The sequence below is a fragment of the Solea senegalensis genome, linkage group LG2, assembly GCF_019176455.1.
Source record: "Solea senegalensis isolate Sse05_10M linkage group LG2, IFAPA_SoseM_1, whole genome shotgun sequence".
NCBI classification, from domain to species: domain Eukaryota; kingdom Metazoa; phylum Chordata; class Actinopteri; order Pleuronectiformes; family Soleidae; genus Solea; species Solea senegalensis.
The window spans coordinates 14,181,968-14,196,319 of NC_058022.1; the positions used below are offsets into that span (position 1 = coordinate 14,181,968).

Sequence of the window (14,352 nt, forward strand, 5' to 3'; positions counted from 1 at the left end):
AAAAGCTATTGTTCGTTCTTCTCTTCTGTCTACGCCAAGAGCAGCACTGATAGTTTGAAAAGAACTGCATCCCCTATTCTCTTTATAAAAGTAAATTAAAAGTCAGAGGAGTGTTACGCTTGGCTTGAAAAACTACAATCATTTTGGTCCACATCAGATGATTAATGCATTGGGTGGAAACATTGCATAAGGGAGCCACTGAAAAAAGCATGAATCCTCACAAAACACACACACAAACACACAAAAGTCAAAGATTTGTCTAAAACTAGAGAAAGTGAGCGCTCACAATAAATGTCTTTATTTATTGAGATTTTGTCCCAGTGCATCAACATTGACATGATTACCCTTACACACACAATACTGTGAAAACAACAGCACAGCTCAAAAGTTCCTTTTCCATCAGACATTTGTGCTTCTGACATTTAATCAAACCTCAGACCGACGTCGCACTTCCCTCAGATCAGCCCTTCGTACTCAGGTCATATACGTGTGCACTTAGCTCAGAAAGATTAGCTTAACGTTCTGTAATTAATTCACATCGTAGTGTTTCACTGATCTGTCTCGCACCTTGGAAACAATTCAGTGTTCGCTGTGACTTTAAACTTTGCTCTCGCCTTTGATTTATATTTATAGACAAATGTTTCTTTTTTGAGAGGTGGAAAGAATTGACTGGAATGCAGTGCATTGCACCTCTGTTGCGCATCTATTTCGTTTATCATTAATGCAGTGCATTATGGCGTTGTATCAAGATACATGTATCCACGTATATAATTCAACGTTTTCCTTTCAAATTGGTCAGTGTTCCTCATCTAAAAATGGGCTCGGCTTAATAATCATCGTAGTAAAGAAAGGAAAATGTAAATAGCTGTCTATTTTTGATTTTTTTTTTTTTTCATTTATTCTTATTTATAGGTTCTAATGTTGCCTCTGTTTGTTCACATGATGTCCTGCTGGTGCTGTGTGGACTCACTGACCACCTGAGGAGGACAGAAAGAGATTATGTGCAAACTGTAACAAAAGAAGTAAACAACAAACATTGGAAACAACACAACAAAGTGAGTAGGTTGATACTCGTGCCTGCATGTATTGTTTTTGAGTGTCGCGTGAAATACTGTGCACGGGCGACAGAAGCGGCTGACAGTGAAGCTGCGTATTCGTGGAAGCCAGTGTAACGTGTTACTGTAGCTAAGATTAAAACTCCAGGAATGGGATTTTTTTGTGATGCTGCCAAATGCACTTGTGAACGTTAGCTTATTGCACCATCTATGAAGGTAAATGAAAGCTATGGTGAACAGGTGTCAAAAGATACTGGAACCAGACTTACACTTTGGGCACTAGCACCCTGGCTCATAGAATACTTAATCTGGGTGAGAATCAACAATCAACAAAGAATCAAAACAGCTCAGCTGCACAATTATTAACATCATAGCTGAACTACTTTACATGTAAAGTAACTGCTGGAAAAACATAAAACGTTGTGTGATTGTGTGTGTGTGTGTTTGTGTGTGTGCTCAAACCTCTCCATCTCGGGTCTCGATGGTTTTAATGAGAACAGTTTTCTTGGAGTGAACCTCTGGTGAGCGCTGACGCTGGGACTCAGGACTGGTCTCTGTAAGCACACATTCACACACAGCTCTTAAACTGTGGTCCTCCATTGCTGTTATCACAGACTCTACTGTACTTGCTCTACAGACACTCGCATTGCTCACGGGAGGTAAATCATCACGAAGACACGCTCTGAACTTTGAGATGACAGGCGTCAGTCTGTGGACTCGGAATAAGTGCCACTTAAAAGTCAAACCCACACAGAAAATCACTGGTGCCACTAAATCTTTGCCATACCTAATAAATCATCTCTAATTATTGCTCACTGTTTTTATTTGAGCAGCTGCAAAGTGTAGCGAGCGCAGTCGCTGGCAGAGAGTAATTGCACATTGCATCTGTAAACGAGGAGGCTAACTTGTTGGATTATTGATGTGGGGTTTCGTGACGATTGCCTCTGTAAATCAAAGAGCCAAGTGAGTGAGGTTTCTTTTTTTTTGAGAGTTCATATATCACCACACAGTGGACAGAATGTGATGCTGCACACGTGTGTCATCCCCTCAAAATAGCACCTGCCATATACAGTCACAAGCTATACTTAGTCTCATCTGGAATGTGACACGGATTTCTATGGATATTGATGTGTGATGGGAAGAGTGTGTGGTGTTTCCTCCCACCTCTGAATCCAATGGAGGAATAAGCAGTCTGGACAGGTCCAGTGGTAGTGATCCTGTGAATAATCACAAACACGTCAGTAATAACAGGAGGATGTATTCACACCTAAATACAAAATGACACAATGTTCCAGGGAGCACACAAACACACACCTGCTCTCCTCTCCCTCCAGCAGCTTGCGGTATGTGGCAATTTCAATATCAAGGGCCATCTTCACATTGAGGAGGTCCTGGTACTCTCTCAGGTGGCGGGCCATGTCATCCTTTAAATCAGTGGATGAAAAGATTTCTGTCAACTTGTTTTCAAAATCAGAGGCGCAGAGCAAGACTCTGAATTCAGTATAAGTTTGTCACTGCACCTCCCGAGGAGTCAGTGTAAAATGTGATATGCTGAATACCTTCATCTTAGCGATCTCCTCCTCCAGGCGTGAGATAGTATCCTGGAAACCAGAGGCCTCTTGGCCCATGCGGCCTTCCATGTCTCTCATCTGGCGCAGCAGAGACTCATTCTGCAGGGGAAGAGAGAAAACATAGCTTAGACTGAAAGAGACTGAAAGAAAAGGGTGAAGGTGTAAATTATGAGTGAAGGAAAGTAAGAAAAGCCAAAATGGTGGCAGAATCAGACTGAGGAAATGTAATGAAACGATTCACGAGTGTGAGAAACTGAAGCTGATACTCACGGTGCCTTTCAGGGAGTCAATCTCACAGGTGTAGGACTGGATCTGGTGTCTGTACTCCATGCTCTCCTGCTTGGCCTGACGCAGTGCATCGCTGTTCTTAGTCACAGCCTGGTTCAGATCAGTCACCTGGGGAGAGAGGGGACCAGTGTGCTATCAGCAGTCCTCTATGTGTGTGTGTGTGCGCATGTGTGTGTGTGTGCCACCACCATACCTTAGACTTGTACCAGTCTTCAGCCTCGGCAATGTTCTTGGCGGCGATGCCCTCGTACTGCACGCGGATGTCCCTCAGAGCAGCGGTCAGGTCGGGCTTGGACATGTCCATCTGGACCTGGATCTGAGTGTCCTGCATCTGGCTCTGCAGCTCACGGATTTCCTGAGAGGTGACAAGAGAAGGAAGATCACGTTTATATGCGAATAAAGAAAATATATATCTATGTTTTTATTTTTTTTTATTTTTAAAGAACCAATTTGTAAGATTTAGTGCCATCTAGTGGTGGCACGCATGTTGCCTCGCAAAGGTTTTCTTCCACAGTACAAAAACATGCAAAGGTTAATTGGACGCTCTAAATTGACCTTAGGTGTGAGTGTGTGAGTGTGTGAGTGACTGGTCGTTCATCTCTATATGTCTGCCCTGTGATGGACTGATGATCGGTCCAGGGTGAACCGCACCACTTTCATGTGGAGGATAAAGTGGTAGACAAGGAATGAATTGATTGGATGAATGAAAAGAGCCTGAGATTACAGAATGTTACTCCCTTGATCTCCTTCCTCCTATGTGGGAAAACGTACAGTGGCCCTCAGGTTAAGGCTGGGCAATAATTGAATAACAATATACATTGTGATATAATTGTGAAATGTAATTATAAATGTTCGAATTCTGTAAATGGATCAGTGAGAGCCATGTTGTCCCTCTCTCTGTCACGACACTTGACAATGGATGACCTGAAAGGTCATAAAAACATAATTCATTGATATCAGTGTGCACTTCACATACAGATGAACACAATAAAATAACCTAAAGTCAACGTCTGGTATGGGACGTTCCCAACATATTGATAGCTATAGCCAGATAACCCAGCGTCAGTCCAGGCAGCAAAAATACAGCTTTGCTACCAGCCAGCTGTCTTCCAAAAGACATAAATAACTTTGCATCTGTTCATGTGCGTGCACACACACACACACACAGACACACACAAGCCTACAGAGACACAACAGCTGACATACTTCCTTCAACGTATCAGCAGTTTCTGAGAGGTCATAGTTGAGGCGGGGAAGACAGAATAACAAAAAGGAAACTCCAGTACGCCAGCGGGCGTCTGACTGTCTCCTTTGATGTGTGCAAGTGACTGTGCACAAATGCAGCGCTGCAGAAAAAGTAACTGAACCGCATATGTGTGAAGCGATAAAGAAAAAGAGTCCGACAATGTGAAGGTTGTGTAAATGCGGTTAAAGGATGTGTTTTAACACTGATGCATGTGTTTAAGTGTGACACATTCAATCCCCCCCCGACGAGCTGCATGCTGACAGAGACTCACGTCTGATGTTACAGGATATTTGTTACGTGATACACTACACACCGCCCTGCACATGGAGCGCATAGCTGTATTACTGTAGGTGTGTCCTACTAAAAGGCAGCCACACCTCATTCACAGTCAGATCAACAAACCTCTTCATGGATCTTCTTCAGGAAGGCAATCTCCTCTTGCAGACTCTCAATGCGTCTCTCCAGGTCCAGCCTGGCCAGAGTGGCATTGTCAACATCCTGAACGAAACGCAAAACAGACACACAATAATTATAGTGGCCAACCAAAAGATAAAAAGAAAGGTGCAGCAAGTATGGGCACTTGAGGGGTAACTGAGGCAGAGGAAGTGGTTGATGATGATGGGGAAAGTTGTACTTGGCTAAGAATGTGTCTGTGCAACCGAATAAAACTTCACCCCAGGTGTGAAGATGACTAAAGACTAAAATATGCACGAGCGAATTTATGTATTTATGGAAATAGAATACATACGGCTCTGAAAGCAGACAGGTTGTTCTCAGCCTCTTCCTTCTGATGAATCTCGTCCTGCAGTCTGCAAAAAAATGGAAATGAAACAGGAGACGTTGGAACATGAATGAACACAAACTCACACAACTGTGTTTGAGAATATGGCTTCTTCCTCAGGGACCAGCTGATACGAGACTGACAGCGAATTTCTCCGTCCTTCTGCTCGCTACTCTTTTCTAGCTGGTGGAAGATTAAAGAAGAAGAACAGGCGAGACAAACACCGAGACAAACAACCTAAAGTTTATTCTCGTATATGTACCTGCACATACACGCGTCTTTATGAAGTAAGGCAGAGTTCGCAGCATTTTGACCTTACACAGCAAACAGGAAGCGTATCCATGACACTACACGATGTACTATATTAAACCAAGGATTACACACACACACACACTTGCTCTTTGATTCCTAAAGCTATCTATGGTGCAGCTGCTCTCACAATGTCAGAGTCAAAGGGGACAAACTGTGACAAAGATGTAGTCTACCCTGGTCCCAGAATTAACACTTCACTGTGCATCATGATGACTGTAGATCATTGTGGAAAATGCATGCAAACTGTCAATGTGTCTCTGGTATTTGGTCTGTTGTACAGTGTGTGTGCTATGTAGTGTTTATATTTTAAATGAAATGGGGTTTAAATGAGATATGTACAGCACGTTGCATCTTATACATATTTAAACTGCTCCACCGTGCCTCTGCGGAAAATATTTTAACAAACTTTACTGCTGTGCTATTCATATTAATGTCCCCGAAAATGTGCGCGTGTGTGTGCATGTGTGGCAATTACATTCTACTTTTCGCTTTTTGCTGGAACAGCAAAAGTACCAGCAAAAACTACCTTGCAGGGGAAAGGGAGAAATGGAACCAATAACAGGTTTTACAATATGTAATCTGCAGCTCTCCCTCTAGCTGAGTGTGCATGTGTGTGCGTGTACTTGTTACCTCCTGAGGACTGTGTCTATAGCATAACCACTGACCTTGTCACTCCTCATGGGGTCCAAAACCTGGTTTCACTGAGGCAGAATCTAATTTCTGAGAACCTGGTTAGATTTAAATCTAAGATTTGACTTGTGATAAGGTTAAGATTGAGCATTAACTGCTTGGGGTTAAGGTCAAAGATAATGCTTTGTTTAGGCCGTGCTATAAATGTAAGTCAATGCAGAGGCACAGCTACACAGCACTCTGTGTGTGTTTTCTTGAATGTGTAGTGTAAGAGACATACAGGCTGAAGATGAGCAGCACGGTGTGTTAGAGTGTGTGTGTGTTGCAGAGGGCGTGGTTCACCTGGGAGTGGGCGTGTGCACGGTGCGGAAGTGTGTGTGCGTAAAGGTGGGCACTCACCGGTGACGCAGAGAGAGAGAGAGAGAGAGAGTCAGGGTTGGGAGTAGCCGTAATTTTTGTTGACCGCTACCGCTACTCATTCATTCATTTATCACCCTTTTTTCCTGTTTAATCCGCCAGTCTCATTTTTATGTTTATCCATCCTTGTTGCGCTGTTTTGTTACAATAAATGCACCTAAGCATATTTGGATCTCAGCGTATCTTTATCATAATCTACTATAGCGCGTTACAAATCTACGTACCTGAGGACCCAAACCTCATAGACTCTCAGCGGCTAAAAGGTTTGTGTTTGGAAGCCGCAACATGTAGCTTTGTCAGGACCAAATCATGTAGAAATCATAGGGAGTGAGGACATTTTAGGAATGTGAGGACATTCTGTCTGGTCCTCATATTCCTAAAACTGTCCTATGGAGGGGTTTAAGACCTGGTTTTAGGTTAGAAATTGGTTTTAGTTGGGGTTAGGCAATGGGCTAGGGAATGCATCATGTCTATGAGGGTCCTGTGTGTGTGTGCGTGCGTGTGTCAGCATGCATGCACTGACCCTGTTGGTGGAGGAGTATTTTGATCTCGCTCAGAGCAGCAGGTGCTTCGCCAATCTTCACTCAACACCACAGGCAGCATTTAAAAAAAGGGCTGATAAAGAAAAGTGGGTGTTTGAACATGTGCTAAATGTGTGTGTGTGTGTGTGTCTGTAAACTCTGTATTTGCTACCTCTTTAGGGCCTTGTATGGCATAAACACTGACCTTGTCAGGACCAGTAATCCTCATAGAGACTAAAACCTGGTCCTAATGAAGCAAAACCTTTGTTTGGGCAGTTGAAATGAATGTACGTTGGTGCAGTGTCCTAAGAAAAAGGCTATGAACACCTGTGAGTGCACACACACACACACACACACACACACACACACACATACTATATATATATATATATATATATATATATATATATATATATATATATATATATATACACATATATATATATATATGTTAATTCTCTACTATTGTATCCTCTGGGGAACTGGAGCCAATCCCAGCTGACATAGGGTTAGAGGGTGAGAGGTGAGAGGCCGGGTACACCCTGGACAGGTCACCAATCCATCAATTAACCTAATCCCCAACCTGCACTGTGGGAGGACGCTGGAATATCCAGAGAGAACCTACACACACACACACACACACAGGGAAAACATGCCAACTCCACACAGAAAGTCCCTTTGTTTATTTGCTTGTTGCTTGTTGTTGCGGTGACAGAGATTCTAAATTCATAGCGCTGACCCAGTGGCTACAAATAGGCAGATGTACCCACATTATATGCTCTCTCTCTCTTACACACACACAGAGCAAGATGTGGTGTGTCTCCATCTACTTGTCTTTCTGTCTGACAGAAACCTTACCTGTCCATCTCCATCTGTCCATGAGTCTCACTCATGCACTCCCTTCATTTTTGATGTGTCTCTTGTGACTAAATTATAAGACCCTTTTGAGACAAAGTTAGTGGAACGTAACACTCATTAAAGTGAGCGTATCCTCCTGTGTTGCTCTGTTTTTCCGTTCCTCCAAAAGAGAAGGATGCCTCGGGAAATCTGTGAGTCGAAGCCACATTTCGGGAAACGGGATTCTTAATGCTCAGACTTCTGAAAACTATTCGAAGACGAACATCACTGGTTAAACTGCTCACTAGATGTGGTAATAGTAGGGAGAAGAAATTGCTTCTATTCAAAAGCTCACAGGCTGAAAAGGTTGGAACCCTCTGGTGAAGGCAATTTAGCTAATTATAGAGGTGCAGTGTGTCAGAGACTAATCTCCAACTTTTACAACATCTTAATATCAACCTAGGACTCAAGAGAACCTCTATTCTGGGAACTTGGTATCACAACCATACATACAAAATCAAGTGTATTACCTCAGCTTAAGTTTCTGCAGGTCATCAGCCAGGTTATCTCTCTCCACCTCCACCCGGGCACGTTGGTTGGACATGGCCTCAATCTGCCTCCTCAGTTCCCTCATTTCCTCTTCATACATCTCAGCCACACGGCCGGGCCCCTCACGGCCCCTCAGCTTCTCAATCTCCACCGTCAGTGCTGCATTCTGCTGCTCCAGGAAGCGCACCTTCTCGATGTAGGTGGCGAAGCGGTCGTTGAGGTGCTGAAGCTCGGCCTTCTCATTGGTCCTTGTGTTGAGAAAGTCCTGGTTCATGGCATCGGCCAAGTTGAAGTCAAGTTTCTCGCCGGAGTAGGTGCGCATGGCCGTAGAGGAGCCGTACCCGGCTCCCCCGGCACCAGACGACACTCTGTAGCTGGAGAAAGAGGGAAGGCCAGCGCTCTTGACCTCATACACCCTGGAGGACATATGGCTTGAGGAGCGGCCTCCTCCTACATTGGAGAAGAGGGAAGACATTGGAGAAGAACCCACGCCTGAGCCGAAGGTGCGGCGGTATGAGGAGGCAGACTGGGCTGAGGAGGAGTAGGACTTGCTCATGGCTGGTTGATTATTTGGATGGCTTGTGGTTTTGATGGAGCCGCTGGAGGTGCTGAGACCCAACTGTCCCACTGGGCAACTGGGAGGGAAACTTAAGTGAAGAAATGTAGGGCACGAAGTGGAGCTATTTGTAGATGTGCCACACCCACTCAGACCCAAACCACTCCTCTCTGTCCCTCTCTCTTTCTCCAGTCACCGAAGTCTGTACCCTGACGACCTCCTACTCCGTCCCCTCGACTCCACCCTATGTTGTCGCCATTCTGAATCAAAGCACAAACCGAGAGGAATTTACCAATTTTGAAAATGTATTCCTAAGTTTCGATTACTCATTTCTACTCTTGGTTGTTATCAAATCATTCATCAAAATGAAAAAAAAAAACAAAAAAAAAACCTGGGGGCTAATTATTAAATATATTCTTGACAGTTTTTTGGTCAAAGTACAACTCTTTTTTGGCCTCAATTTGCCTTTCAAAATCTGAGCATAAAAGGACAATTGACATTATTTTTGCTGATTTAAAACATGTCATTTGAAACCATTTGTATTAATAATATTTAGCATGAATGATTGCCTCTTGAGGGGGAAGCCATGATCTGGCTTCCCTTGATTAATATGAGCTGGAGGGCATTTCTGTAATCAGGTTATTGTAGTCTCTTGATAAGTCTTCATTATTCTCCAAGCCTTCACTATATCCATTTCTCCCACCCCCTCTTCAGCTGCTCCTTTTTTCTCCAGCCCCACTTATCCCCACATTCCTCTTCCCCCTTGTCACTCCTGTTGCCCGGCCTCAGTTCAGCAGTCGGAGGGGTTTGGTTTCAAATGCTGGAAAGGACAGTGTCCGTGTGTGTCTGCGTTGTCTTGGATGAGGACATGATTGAGTGACTCAGATTGTCAGTCTTGGCATTTTGGTTTAGGAACCTCTAATGTGAGAAGACATTAGTGATTTACCTCACCATAAATAGGCTAACTAGTGAAATGATGTCATGTTACCGTGGCATCATTGTGACTGACGTGAAACGACGGCACAGTCTGGTTTTAAAACCTCAAAACTATCTTTTGAAAATTTCCAACCATGTGCGAAGAATGTTTCACACGTCCATGCTGCACATTAATATATGTTATAGTTTTTGATTTACTGCTGCACCGGTGGCTATTGAGTTACAGGGTTATGTCTTTACCCTTGGTTACATAAGCAGCAGTATACGGTTTAACTGACAGAGCTGCTGCCGGGAAGGTCGTGCAATCCATTCTGCTACAAGGGCTTGCCACTGTATTGCAGCATACCTTTAAATAACTTGATTCAGTAGTTACTCGCCAACGTTATCTGCGGTGGTGGCATACAATGGATTAGTAGAGCTTTCTGGAGGAAAATGGCTGCCTGCTGATGAAAAAGTGACCAAACAGCTCAGACATGATATGACCAGGTGTAATAATCCAAAGCTCAGACATGATATGTACCAGGTGTAATAATCCAATGATTTCTGATGTATTGTGCTCACAACAATGGAAAGGATGTGTGGCCACTGTGACTTTGAGCTTTGACCACTGTATTAATTCACCAAATTGGAGAACAATGTGGTCATGGCAGTGTTCCCGACCATGGCTGTCACTGGCGCAGAGGCATAAAAATAGTGACTTAGACTTCTGGTAACTATCGGCAAAGGGTTGGGTTAAGATAAGCCGCCAGCTTATCAGTTTCATACCAGTTGCATATCAAAACCCTGGGTCTGTTTTTCAGAGTGAGTCACTGTGTGAATGAATGAATGAATACACGTTGGTGGTCTATCACATGTCAAGCTGTCAATGTGGGTTGCCTGCAGCTGAAACCAGTACAAACCTGTGTGGCATCTCTACTCCGCCCTCTGTCATAGGATCTATATCCAGTTCTGTAAGGTGCTAAATACTGCTCGGAGTAACTAAACAAAGCCCTAACCTTTTCCTGACTTCCAAAGCATTTTATACATTTGAAGGACCTGCACATCCACACGGTGTTTTCAGTGTTCTGTTGGTTAATTACACCTCTACTCTTACATGCTTATTATGACAAATAAGAATGAAACAAGTGCATGTATCGTCAATGAGTAGAACCTGCTGTTAATCCTGCATCACATTGGAAATATAGTTTCTGTCGAACTGCATGAATGTAGAAGGGATCGTTGTGTGGGACCATGCATGTATTTGGGTTTGACACAGCTGTTTGTGTGTGAGTGTGTGTGTGTGTCAGCTGCCAGCAGTGTCAGCTCTATTTTTAGCTTTCTCGTTTGAACTCCGTTGTCCAGTCACTTTCCCAAAGGATCATGGGACTGAAGACAGAGTGTGACACCCGCAGTAAAAACAAGAATAACGATGGTGCTTTAACTGGCATGCTACAGGATAAATATACTTGTGGATATCAGATATCAACTGCACCAGTTTATCTCAAAAAACATTTGGCCACTTAACACATGTGATTTTTTTAGAGCATACTTTGGAATTAAACATTTAAATTATATTACAGTATTTCATAAGCTGTCATCAGACGTAGGAGCTGTAAAGTACAAAGTCGATATTTAATTTTCTTTAAAAAAGGATTATTTGCTCACACAATTCAACAGAATTTTTTTCTCACATACACTCTATTTAAATTAGGTTTTCAAAATGAATGCTTTGTCCCCAAGCCATATTGATGTAAAACTAATTTGTGCCATTTTATCGTCAGACATATATCACCAGGCCTTTTCATCATCAGGACCGTGACTCAGGGTAACTTCCACAAATAGACTAGACAAGGCAGAATGACTTTTTATAAGATCATATTCTAATGTTGACCCGAGCGACATGGTTTGTTATTTTACCACTGCTCATCCACGGGCACTACCACCCCCGAGTCATATCCTCAAAACTGTGCGATCTCCCATGTCAGTGCACTCACGTAGCAGGAGTAATGAGGGGGATTTATTAAACTATTAAATGACACGATGCGGGACATGGTGTTACTTGACCATATTATCGGCTTGTCATCCAGAAGTTTCCCAGTTCACGAGCAAATCATCAGCACAAGACAGTAAGTGAGCAACCAACCTAGTTGCCTGACAACCCAAACAAACAATGCCTAACCCAAAAATATCCTTAAACCAGCAGGCAGATCTCAGCACGGCTGGTTTATTACATTAAATTAAACAAATTAGAATGAATACTATAGATCTACATTATATGTGTGCCTGGGAATTGTTTACATTTATTAAGGCACATGTAATAAATGTGAAAAATGTAGGTTTCCTATTTAAATGGACCACCGAGGTGTGGCAGTAGCTGTGAATGGCGCATGACTAACGTAAAGGCTTAATTTGTATTCTTAACTGTCTGTTAAATAAAAAAGTATTTTGAGCATTCAGTAATTCTCCCACGATTAAATCGATGATTAAAAAGTAAAAATACATATGTAAATAAGAGTAGGAAACAGCTTATTGCTACAAATATCTGGTTCCTTAAAAATGACACATGCAGAGTGTGACAATAAAGGCAGAATAAGAGCGACAGTGAGAGTGTAAATCTTAATTATGTCTTACGTAGTGTTCATATAGCTGGTTTTATCCGTGATGAATACTGAATGTGTGTTACCTGGCAACCAAACAAACATACATACAAACATGCCAGTGATTTGAGCTGCTGCCCAAGTATGATATGGGATGAATGGATGAGAGGTGGAATGGGAGATGGACTATATGCGTGTGTGTGTGTGTGTGTGTGTATGCACGTACATGCCTTTCTGTAATTGTGAGGTTATATTTAATTTAAGTTCACTAACCCCTGATCCTTAGAGTTTCAAATACTTGTTTGGGGTTAGAACCTAGTTTAAGTGTGAAGGTTAGAATTTGTTTGAGGTTTAGAGAGTGTGTGTGTGTGTGTTCCTGTATAGGTATCTCTGTGAGGACCAAAAAACGTAGAAACCATAGACGGCAGTGAGGGCATTTGGGCTGGTCCTCACGTTCAGTCACCCCTTCAAAGGTCTTTTTGAGGGTTAACACTTGTTTTTAGGGTCATGGTTAGAATTGGGTTTAGGTTAGAGTTAGCATAAGGATTAGGCACTTAGTTGTGATGATTAAGGTTAGGGTTACATTATGTCTGAGTGTCCTCACTATGAATGCTGCGCAAACCTCTGTGTGTGTGTGTGTGTGTGAGTGTGTGCATATTTCTTGATTGCATACAAGCGTGCAATGACAACTACAGACTATATCTTTCACAAGGATCTACTGGAGGTCTATCTTAGGAGCGATGTGATCTCAAAAGCCAACAGCAACATACAGTAATGTGCCGGAAATAGAGAACAGTGGGCATTTACTAGAACCACGTGATTCACAAAGTCACGCAAGACACCAAAGGTCACTTCCTGTTTCATGACAGACGTCTGTCAGTAAAATCAACGGTGATTCATTCCAAGTGGATGATGTGTAACTCAATATTCAGCAATAAACAATGTTAATGCACACAACATTATCAGACACTGTGACGGGCTGAGAATAATAAAGTTGAGCTATTGTGGTCTGCAACTGTCATCCTGCTCATATGTTAATGTTAGTCTGGTCCAAACGCGTTGGGTTTGTTTTGTTTGAAAAGACATCCATGACTTCATGAAAGATTAATCCACACCAAAGTGCCTTTGTTTGTGACGAGTAATGTTCCCACTTTTAACGCCGCGTTGAGGAATTCTATGAATAAATCTATGTAGTTATAATTGCTTTAATTGAGGCAACAAATCACTTCAACAGATGTCTGTATGTGCTGTAATCACCGTGAACTATAGTGTTGCAGTCGTCTATTTGATTTATTTCAGAAACCCATGTGTGTGACACAGATTAAGGGGACAGCCATTATTGTGGAGTTATCCTTGATAGGCAGTGTGACCATAACTACTACCCTTTGTTTTTGTTTAGTTTTCTCTTTTTATTCAAATATACTGATTTTTAGTGAAGAAGCAACAAAACAAAAAAGTCATAAATGCCTTAAACAGTATACATAAATAATTCAGTGAAGAGGACAAATTAGAAAGCAATGCAATCCAAATAACTTTCCACCTGCCGGAGTATGTGATGTCTGTATAAGAGGCGTTCATTTATTTAGTCGAGTGTTTACTTTGCACTTTGCACAATAAACGTTGTTTGAATCACTTGTGAGGAGCTGGACTATAATGTGTTTTTGATGGAGAATGATACTTTCATTATCAATTCGAATGAGTTCAGAGAAACATGCACTCTGGTCGAAGGTAGTCGATTGGTTCAAACAAACACAAGAGGGCGCAATGGTGCAACTAAACTAACCCGAAGCTCTTTGAAGAAGCTCATTGAAAGGAACTGTCCGTGCTTTTAATCATTATTGTATTGTATTATATTATATTATATCACATTAATGTCAGTAGAAACAACAATATAAACTTGAACATTTACTCATCTTGACATTAGATAAAGGAGGAGAATAAGCCTTGGACTGTGCACACCTGCAGCTGCTATTTCACACGCTCTGTTGTGCACGCGCGCGTTGATGAATATTAAGCTCATCACGTTTATGAATGGGTGGAATCCTTGAACCAGCGCGTGCACTCACTGACTCTGACG

General features: G+C 42.4%; 1 protein-coding gene across 1 annotated transcript; it reads right to left on the reverse strand.

The window, feature by feature from the left end:
- Positions 1-275: 275 nt before the first annotated feature.
- On the reverse strand, positions 276-8,871 carry LOC122758903 (desmin-like). Its single transcript, XM_044013299.1, has 10 exons — positions 8,189-8,871; positions 4,909-4,969; positions 4,563-4,658; positions 3,108-3,269; positions 2,897-3,022; positions 2,615-2,725; positions 2,370-2,479; positions 2,220-2,272; positions 1,518-1,609; positions 276-977 (listed from the first exon to the last, which is right to left on the reverse strand). The coding sequence occupies exons 1-10, from the start codon at positions 8,761-8,763 to the stop codon at positions 936-938; spliced, it is 1,428 nt and encodes a 475-aa protein (XP_043869234.1). The 5' UTR covers positions 8,764-8,871; the 3' UTR covers positions 276-935.
- Between the last annotated feature and the right edge of the window lie 5,481 nt (positions 8,872-14,352).